At 45.0% G+C, this 10,805-nt stretch overlaps 1 protein-coding gene across 1 annotated transcript in view; it reads right to left on the reverse strand.

The window, feature by feature from the left end:
* HOXC10 (homeobox C10) overlaps positions 1-2,849 on the reverse strand; it is a 9,616-nt gene extending 6,767 nt beyond the window's left edge. The window contains exon 1 of the mRNA XM_083814086.1: positions 1,963-2,849. Coding sequence (XP_083670212.1) covers positions 1,963-2,746 — 784 coding nt within the window. The 5' untranslated portion in view covers positions 2,747-2,849. The remainder of the gene's footprint in view (positions 1-1,962) is intronic.
* Between the last annotated feature and the right edge of the window lie 7,956 nt (positions 2,850-10,805).

The following is a 10,805-nucleotide window of genomic DNA, read 5'->3' on the forward strand; positions in this document are numbered from 1 at the left end:
GCAGCAACGTCCTCCGCACTGCAAGAATGCCAGCTTCGGGAAATTCGCTTACTAGAAATAAAAACTTTATTTGGCCAAATGCACCTTCAAAATCTGCTTGTGTGACATGGAACCACTTTCGCATTTGCAGAAATCCTTTTATGTTACCAAGCCCTGGAAATCCCCTTTGAAACACTATCTTCCCCCAAATGCTTAAATTACATTAGAAAGATCTCTTACCTTCTGCACGAATAAAAAACCTGGTTCAACATTAACGAAAACTTAAGCTATAGCAGATTTTAAAATGAAACAACAGCAGCAGAAGCAAACAAAATCCGCCCCAAATTGGATCCAACCATTTAAAAAAGCTGCAACCGACACGGAATAGGTTTTAAAACGCAAATATCTGGGAAATCACTTCTTGTTCCACGCACCCATTTTAAGTTTAACATCTGAACAGAAAGAAAACCTTCATCTTAATTTCTTTATTTCTTTATTTCCGCCCCAATTACAAATCAAAACCAATATAATCTTGCTTTCAGGTTAACTCCCACCAAATCCTGTCTTGGCATGGATTTTGCAGGCGCTTTGTGCAGATAAGTTTGCAGGGGTTTTGATAACCTTGACTTTGCGTTTTTGTGTAATTGTAACTCAACTGTCAGATAATATCATTTCCCTTTGGATGCCGAATGCTTAAAAAGGGGGGTGAAAAACGGTGGTTCTAGGTTCTGCTTTTAAAAAGGCCAATTTTGGAAGGGGAAACGCCAGAAGATGGGTTCTGCTGGTGCCACAGAGCCCAGACATGTGTGCATGGGGCACACACGACCCACATGCATGCAGCCCTGCATGCACATACAGCGCTGCACACCCCAGACATCCTCCTGCTGCCTGAGCCCTAATTATAGCACAGATCCTGACACACGGCGGATATTTTCATCCACATACCACAGGCAAACCATGCAAGCCATTGCTTAGATCTGAGCAGTATTTTCTACCAAGAATTCTGCTCCAACTTATTAAGGAAATTCAATCCTTCCATTCACATGATCGCCACTTATTGACCTGAAAGAAGCCCCTGAATTCACCTAGCTTCGAATCAGGACAGGAACAGACCCGCATATTCAAATACACATAGATTTCCACGCATATGCAATCTCTACAGTGAAAATAAAATGTGGTCAATGAAAGCCTCTTTTCAGACAATCCCAAAGTTAAAACATCTGCTCAACACACAGAAACATTTTTCCCTTCGCAAACAAGACCTCAATTCGCCAGGAAAAAAAAAAAAATCTTTTTCCTCTCTGAGTCTCAACGAGCTTCTAAGCAATGAAATGAACCACAGTGCACAACTCCAGCCTGAGATGTTTGTAACTGCAAATTAGACTCCATGCATTTTCTTTCCTTTTCTTTTTCACCCCTTTCCCGAGATTTAACACTGAGCAAAGCCAAAGAAGACAAATTCGCTTAGCATACGGAAATAAAGCATTTGCATAGAAAGCGATATGAAGGGAAGGGGAAAAAACAGGGTTCATCTGCCTTAAAAAACACAAAACCCCCCAAAGAACCCCTCCCCCAAACAAAACCCAAGTCACTGCGATATCAGAGTCTTTGCAAAGCCACCTAATCTCAACACATTCTGCAGCGTTGGTTGCAAGGACATTTCTTTTTCCATAAGTACATGCACAGCAATTTTTCTCCATATAAACAGCGAGAGGACGACTTTTCAAATAGCTGACTGCTCTCTCTCTTTTTTTTTTTTCCTCAGCTCTAATACATATATTTTTAAGTTAACGTTTCTAGTAAGAATATATATATATATATTTCAAAAGTCAGCAACAATAAACAACATTATTATGCCAATCTCTGGAGAAGAAGCTGGCAGGATAGAGAGCACATTACTGCATATTCGTATTACTGGTCTTATTAGCTATGGATGATTACTAATTGCTGAAATTAGCTACTGATAATGAATGATTCCCTTACCTTTTGCTTCATTGTCAGAATTGTCAGTGCTGGTGTCAGTGTTTTTATTCAGGTCTTTCTCTGCTTCCGAAGGACTTATTTTGGGTGCTGGGGCGCTTTTTTCTGTTTTAATTTCGTTCGTGGATGTGTTCTGAGTATTATCTGTTTTTGTGTTTTCGGGGAAACTCACTTTAGCCACCGGGGGCGGCGGAGGAGGTGGAGGAGGTGGTGGTGCTGGTTCCAGATGCTCATTCCTTGGGTTCAGGCTCGCCCTGGATTCAAAACTTGCCTCAAACTCATTTGGATTGCTGCAGTTTGACGTCTTCTCCATGGAGGGGTAACCTTGGCTTGCTCGGTAGTAGCTAGGAACGGGGACTTCATGGTCATTTAGGCAAGACTCAGGCATTTGGTTGGGGTAGAGGGCTGTCTCTGTGGCATTTTTAGCTCTTTTATCAGCGTTATACATACAGCAAACATTCTCTTCCTTGACATTGGTTGGGAAGGAGCAGGATGGGAGCTGTCTTGCAACAGGTTGCTCGATCCTGTACGTATTTTTGGGGTCACACCAAGTGTCTAGCTGAGAAAGGTAAGATGGATAGGTGCTGAGAGACAAGGTAGCGCTATTCACCTCGTCCCTTTTGGAAAGAGACGGGATAATTCCACAGTTCCTCATGACTCCGCAGCTGAAATCGCTCCCAGGCTGCATGTACATCCCTTGGCTGGAGGAATAATTCTCCCCTCTACAGGTACCGGCCAACGAGTCCATCAAAAACGAGTTAGAAGTCACATTGTTGGGACATGACATTTTCAGAGAGGGTTTTTAAGGAGGAATACTCCAGCCAGGGGCTGACATCTTTTTTTTAGGGGGAAAAAATATCAAGCACCATAATTATCCACGCATCGGTCCCCCCCCCCACCCCCCCCACGTGATGCCCAGGCCAATGAGGATTGAAAATGGCCTTGATGATTCAGACGGGGCCGACGTCACGGGGGTCAAGTTGTCGGGACCGGGAGCGGCACCGTGGAGCAACAGCGACATCTGCCAGCACCGGGCCGGGACCTTCACGTTGAACAAAGGCAGAGCCCCGCCGCCCCCGCTCCCCTCCCGCCAGTTTGTTTACCAACGGAGCCACGCGTGGAAAGGGGGCGAAGGAGGAAAAAAAAAAAAGCGAGGGAGACCCCCCACTTTTTCAAAAAAAAAAAAAAATCGCGGAGGAAGATTTTTGGGGAAAAAAAAAAAAAAGAATGATTAAAAAAATTGCGGAGGAAGGGGGGCAGAGGGTGAAAAAAATATATTTCTATTTTTTTAAATCTCAGCTCCCCCACTTCCCTTTCGCCCTGTCTCCGTGCCTTCTCGGAGTTGGCTTTTTGCGCCCCAAAACCGATGGCGATTTTTAATTGTTGCCTCCCAACGAGAGGACCCCCCCCCCCTTGTCCTTCCTCCTCTCGGCTGCGCCGTCCCCCCCGCCCCGGGCACGGGCGAGCTCCCCTGGGCTCAGCCGGCTGTTGAGCTGCTTCTGTTTCTTGCTCTTTTAATTCTAATTAAAACTATTTTGGGGTCGGGAGTGGGGGGCTGGAATTGCTTTGGGGGTGCAGTGGGGTGATGCGCTCTGAGCCGCTTTGCTTTGGCTGCTTCGACGGAGATGTGGGAAGAGAGGGGGAAAATTGGGGGAATAATTCAGAGAGCTGCTTGCTGCCCTTCAGCCAGGCATTTCCCCGAAATCCTGAAGCCCAGGCTCCTTAAGCAGGTTGGAATTTTCCCAAGCAGCATTTTTTTTTTTTTATGAAGAAAAAGACAATAAAAGCCTAGGTTGCCTTTCTTATTTCCCTATTTTCCCGCAGCAAAGCAGCTTCGCCTTTCCTGAGCCTGCAAAGACAGCTTTTTTTAATTATCCACTTTCATTCCGAACTGTCTTAAGTTTCTGGGCTAAAATGGCATGTGTGGTGTCGTGCACAATAATTCCTCGTGGAGGGGAAAAGGGGGTCGAATTTGCTCAAAGGGAGCGACTTTTCAGATGGTGAACTGCACGAGTGCGGTGCTGTGGTGGGTTTCTCCCCTTCTGTCTGTCTGTCTGTCTCTCCGTCTGCTCCCTCTTTCTCTCTGTGTCTCTTCAGGAAATAAGAAGGGGGGGAGAAAAAAACCCAACCTGGGACTCACTAAATATCGTGCAGAAGGATTGGCAAACTGAAACTTTCCCGTTTTGCTAGGATTTTATTACTTTTTTTTTTTTTCTTTCTGGGGAGATTACACGAGGAAAGTTACTTTTCTCTCCAATATTTCCCCTCTCCTCTTTTGTGGCGAAATTCGCTGCGATGGGAACTCAAGTTGTTGTTTTCATTTAAATTGCACCATCTCCGAGCAAGATTTGATGCCTTAAATGCGACGGAATTGAAACCTTCGTCGTTATTGTGTCCCCCCCCCCCCCCCCCAACTTCTTCTCTTTATTGGGTGTTTTCTAGATCGCGTAGCCATTAAACTCTATAGTTTTTTCGTAATTTTCCCGGCGTGTTGCTGTGCTGGCGGGTGAGCTCTGATTCTAGGTGAAGCGGCGGGTTAGGGCAATCGCGAATAAATGAATAAAAAGTGTGATAGCCCGGAATTTCAAGATCATTACGATTAGAAAGACACGGGTTCAGAGTCACTTTCAAGGGAAACAAAAAGAAAACGCCACCTTTCATAAGAAAAGGGAAAAAAAAAGGAAGAAGAAGAAGAAGAAAAAGAAAGAAAGAAAGGAAAAGGGAAAAAAAAAGAAAAGAAAAAAAGAAAGGGAGCAAAATCGTGGAAAAAAAAAAAGTACATTGTATCACAGAAAGTGGAACTTGACCGTTTGGGGTGATTTGTAACGGTTTAGAGTGAAGTCCTGCTTAAATATTCTCACGTCTGCAAACCTGTTTTCCCAAAGATTTTCAAAAGCAGGGCTGTAAAATTCCCCTCGACTTAACTTTCAAGAGACTTGCGGGTCTTCTCTCCGCATCAAGTGGGACAAGTTTAAATATCTTAGGCCGAGAAAGCCTAAAAGTGCATAATACTATTTCGTGTGCCCTCTTCTCCAGCATAGTAAAAGCTTTCGTAGGCTTCAGACGCCATTTGGTTCCCCTGGAAAGCTATTTGCGACTTTATTGCCTCTATTTGTGTTATCTGCATAGGTCTTTTTAAAACAGTTTGATAGAAATCGTTCAATTTTATGATATCCAACGAAAATTCCACATAATATTTATAAGCAAAGAATAAAACTTTAGTATGGGAGCCAATATTTTCTCATTTATAGGTGATGAAATTAAAGACCAATGCAATTTTGCATTATATTGCTTTTTTCCCCCGGTTTGATTTTTTTTTTTCCCTCTTCTACTCTATTTTTGCAGCTGATGTGGCTAGCCAATAATTTATGCTGCTCAGTCAAACATTTACACATGTGCATTTTTTGGGACACCAAAATTTGACCTCATAGTTTCCTGTATTGTCTGCCTAAAGATTAAATATGTTTTCCTGATTTTTTCGCCGTGTATTCTGGTGTGCTTTTGTCGAAGGAGATATTAACGAGTTGCACGGAGCACATCAGAGGGAAACGTGACATTAAACAATTCGAATTTGCTTCTCCGCAGAGCCAGGCGCTTCACAATAGCATCTCAAGCAAACCTCCCTATCCAGGTTGCTGGAGAGAGAAAACGATGTTGGAAACCTCATCTTTTATGAATGTGTAAATGTTGGGAGTATAAAACAAAGATTTACACCGTTCACAGGCGTTTTGTTTACCAGTTTTTGCCAGCACAAGCTACTGATGCAAATGTTGGGGAAGGGTTGGAAGCCTCTTCCGCAACTTGCTCATCAGCATCTTCGGGAGCAAAGGGGGCCGAGTAAATATACAATCAGATTGTTCATAAAAATATTACACGAGCATATTTCACGACTTGACCGTGATGTTTTTTGGCCATGGAAAAAGAAAGTTGACGTTAGCAAGCAGCACAGAGGCGTCTCCAGGAGACCGAATATTGTTTAAAGTTAAAAATAATTAGAAGTATGATAAACATGGGTCATTAATGGAAAGAGAAATAAAATTCATCAGCCTAAGTGGAACCCCCGTTGGGAAAAATGCTTTACTCTAATTACAGAAAATAAATACGAACAAATGCTATTAAAACTTAAAAGGAGAGAGTCTACCCGTGGTAAGGACTTTAATAACCTACTTTGAATTTTACACACTTTTCGGGGAACAATATCCACGCTAGACGGCCGCGCACCCGGGCTGCCAGCCCGGTGCTTTTCCTCGAAAGCTCGGGGCTGCGAGCGGGTCCCGCAGCAGCCCCGGCCTTTCCCCCCTTCCCCATCACACAGGGCACCCCAAAGTGGGGTTTGCCCCCCTTGTTCCCGGCTCCGAGGGGAGGATGCTCGGAGCGGGCGGCCCCCGTGTCCTCCCATTGTCCCCAGCGCCGCAGACGGAGCAATCGCCCTAAAACATCCCCAGAGCAGCGCCCGACAGCCCGGGGAAGCCAGGCAGGGGCGAGGGGAGCAAGGGGGAGCAAAAATGACAGCAAAGCCCCTCTTGAGCCCGGGAGTACATAAACGTGTACAATTGCCAAGACAAAGAATCTCTCAGACTTCCACCTAATATTTTACCTGTCCCCTTCTCAATCTAATTATTTAACCGTGAGTTATGTGGAGAAAGTACTTCTTATGCCCATTGTATTTTTTACCAAGTTTTCTTACGTTTTTATTACAAACATTCATTTTCGCTTCGAGGAAGTATTTGGTAGCAACACTTTAATGATTACCTTAAATTTGTATTTCTGCCCGGTATTATGCCCCATGTTGTAGCGGAAATAATTCTGATTTATGACAAAGTACACTGGAGTACAATAACAGCGATGCAAAAATAAAACCCACGCCTTTATATGTTGGCTTAGAAACTGTAAACTATCACCACAAGAAATCTATCAAACTTTACAATCCCTCTTACCCTGCTTCCTTCTTTCTGAGTAACTTAAGTCAAAGAATTATGGAATGATATTATGTTCCTTGAGGTGGTATTGAAAACCGCGTTCGAGATTTTCTACCCCCAGCATAGCAGGCTGCAGGCACCCAAATACTGGTCTGGGTCCGGACCCCTTCCCCTGCCTTTGATCATGAGGACAAAATTTGGAAAGTGTAATTCATCTGTAAGAAAGAGCGGCGAGGGTGACAGAGCGCAATAATGTGACACGGGGATTTTGGAAAAGTTTATTCAGTGCTCAAGTGTTTCCTTTAATTTTCCAACCGCGTTAACAAACTTAAATATTGCCCCCCAAAAAGGGGGAATTGTTTCTCGCAGAGGTGGGGAGGTCCGTGTGGGAGCTCTAAAAATGTGGATTATTGCACGTTTCGAAAATTAAAGGTGTTTTTGTCTGGGCAAGGCTCGCGGCCGCGCTGCGGTTTATAAGCTGAAAAAAACCGAAGCGTTTGATGGAAATGTGGCGCAGCTCGGGATTTCGGAGAGCCCCTTTTATAAAGTTAAAAAGCGAAGTTGAAAGAGGCGAAGAGTAACGATGAAAGGTAAAAATTGAAGACAATGAAGGACGTGCTAAAATGTGGCTCTGCTGCTCTGAAAGTTAACAGCAAACCTCAAAGAACTCCTATTTTACCCATATGACGATAGGAAAATGATTTCTTTCAAACTTTGTTAAAACGCTGATAATTTAACAGGCTTCTTAAGGCGTGTTTGAAGCAGCAACTCCGGTCTGCTGAGCGCTTCAGAATAAACATTATTGTTTCAATTACAATTTTAACAGAATATGGAGAGCACCACGAGGACAGACTGTTAACACTCCCGTTTCTCGTCGAAAAAGAAAAAGAAGCAATTGGAAGAAAAATCTGAATAAAGACAAATTTCACACCTATAGCATTGGAATAACCTGCGGATAATGGAGCCATAGCCCGAACGCTTTGTTTTGCACAATTTGCCTAAAATTTGAGGCTCTCCACCTTCCAAACGCAGACACCGCCGCAGAGGTCGAGACTGCTGAGAAACACGTGTGCAGAGAGAGAATTTTATTTCAAAATCCCAGGAATCCTCATTTATTTATTTTTTCTAATTTTTATTTTCTCGTACCTGAAGTCCTCAGCCTGGAAGATAACCTCGAATATCTTCTGCTTTCTTAATCACACGCTGGCTGCAAAGCCCAGCGTGTGACACAGAGTTTCGGCTATTTTAGCCGTCATTTGTACAGTCACATACGGTTTATATCAAACACATCTTTAAAGCAGAGGACTGCAGATTTGCTTAAGCGTGTATCACTTAATTCAAAGAAAGGGATTAGGCCGCTTTTTAACAATTAAAACGAACGAATTTACTTTGCTACTTGTAGCACATAAACAATTGTAATGTTTACATTAAGTCTTCCCCCTTTTTTTTCGAAAATGAATAAAGTTTTTTATTGGCTCCATCAGCAATATGCTTCAGCCTAATTCCTCAACTCCAGATAAAAAAAGGCTTATGAGGTTGCAAACCACATTCTCGTGGTTTCATGTTGTAATTTAGAAGTTATCAAAAGCAGAGGAACGTGCTTCAATCTAACATATGCTGTGCATCCGCATATTCCCCAACTTTATGAAAGGCGTAGAAGCAAGGCCTTAATGAGCCGCCATTTTGGGGCAAAATAATATAAGTCATCATTTCATATTTTTCCCGGAGAGCAGAGGGGCAGCGCAGCCCTGCAGCCCCCCCCCCCCCCCCTTCTTCCCAGTGCCCTATTTTTTCGGGGGTTACTGATTTTTTCTTTGGGGGTGGGGGGAGTGGGGAACTGAAGCACAACTTTGCAAACGCTTTGCCTCAAATCCGCAATTCCTTCCCCAAAGTTTCATTCCTCGCCCCCGTCCCCCCCCCGTCCCCGCCGCCCCCTCCCTCCCTTGCTTGCCGGTGGCTCTCCCATATTTCAGCAGCAAACTCGCCGCCTGTCCCCCCCCGGCAGAGCGGTGCTTCAGGAGAACCGATTTAATCGCCTCTCGCCGAGGTTATGGGCCACCAGGGTCCCTGGCAGAGGGCTCCGGGACTTGGGGCGAGCTGCCTGCTTGCCTCTATCAGCCCTGCCTCTCCGTCGGGACCAGCTATTGCTCCTATAAAAGTTCCTCGTACACAAATAAATGAATTCACCCTAGGATCCACAGGCGAGGATTAGCTCAATTGATGGTCGATTCGAGTCCACTTGCCAAAACCACTGGCTTTCTTCTTCGCCTTTTCTAATTCCAGCTCTGGCCAAGTTGCAAACCAACGTCAAACCCATGAGGAAAGTGCAAATGGTCAAAAGGATGGATTTCCCCTCATGGCTATTGTTTGCCGCTCTTGCTGAGTTGTTCAGCTGAAGTTGGTTATTTACATGCCACTAAAGAGGCTTCGCCTTTAGGACGGCTCTTAGCGCACCGTCAAGGTTACGTGCTCCTGCCCGGGGCTCTGGCACCTTCAGGAGAGGCTGCGTGGGGTCGTGGGGTGCTGCGTGTGCAAGTGGGTGCGTGTGCAAGCGCGAGTGGGTGTGAGCGGCCCCGTCCAACACCAGGAGAATCCCTGGACACTTTCATCCAGCATTTGCAGCTCCTGCAGCAGATCCCCCCCCCCTCCCCTCCAGCCCCAGTCCCGCTTTTCTTTCTTTTTTCTTTCTTTCTTTCTTTCTTTTTTTTTTTCAGAAATGGAAATGATTTGCTTTGTATGGAAGCCAACATAAGTGAACATTATTATCCTGCAAGAAGCCAATTAGAAGCCTGCCCCCTCGCCTCCTTCCCTCTCTGCAATATTTCACAACAAAGTAAGCCAGAGCTGCTTCCAATATGTTGTGTATGAAATCCAGGGAGCAATAGGAAACAGGTTGGGTTGGTGTGTTTGTACGTCACATGGAAAGGGCCTTCGTAATTAGTCTGGGTGTCATTAACGTAGGCACTAAGCGAGCTCCCCAGCCTATGAGGGAGGCTTTATTGTGATGGACATCCGAGGTAGGAATAAAGTTGTCTGATGGAGATGCCTAAATGCGTGCTGGGAATTAAAAAAAAAAAAAAAAAAAAAAAAAGGAAAAAAACTTGTAAAACTTTTACGCCAAACAAAGTTATAAAAACTTTTCATGCGTTAAGATATCAAAAGGTTTATAACAATAATAAAGAGTGTGTGCCGGGTGTGTTAAACCTGCTTCGAGATGCATTAAATGCTGCACGGCTGAGTTAAATATTAAGCATCATAAACGCCACACAGAATTCAATATTCGGGTTTGGGTTTGCTGTTTTTTTTTTTTCTTTTTTTCGGGGAGAAACTGTGGGTCCCCCCAGGCGACCCCCCCGGCTCCCTGGAGGCGGGGCGGCCGGGGAGCCGCGACCCTCTCTGATTCCTCTTTATTACGAAAGGGTTAAAGGTGATGGACTTGACTTTATTGAAGTTCAAAGACATCAAATATTCACATTTTTTCTTCCTGTGGGTCTCACTCCCACTTCTGCTTCCCCGGCCGGGTTCAGAAAACCCCTTGCAGCGGCCTTCTGCGGTTAACAGGGAGCCGGCCCCAAAACCCGGCGCCAGACCCTATATGGCCCCTCCATATAGGTGCATGTACCCCGGCCGGCGAGATACATATGTCTAAGCCCTGTTTCTGCTTGTCCGCTCCCCCGGCGTGGTACCCAAAGCATCCTCAGTGACCCCCCCGTCCTCCGCCAGCCCCTCCGCCCCCCTCCCCAGAACATTAACAGCCCTTTTCCTACATGGCACTGATGCTTAATGCTGCTGTAAACTCCCACATGGTCTATAAACTTGGATTTTACAACTAGCATTCCATTTTAGCTCGCGAAAACTTTGAACTAGGCCTACAGTTTCATTGTGCTGCAGTTGAACTGGAGCCTTGGAGAAGGAGGGGGGGGGGGA

Source organism: Anser anser (assembly GCF_964211835.1).
Source record: "Anser anser genome assembly, chromosome: 30".
NCBI lineage: Eukaryota > Metazoa > Chordata > Aves > Anseriformes > Anatidae > Anser > Anser anser.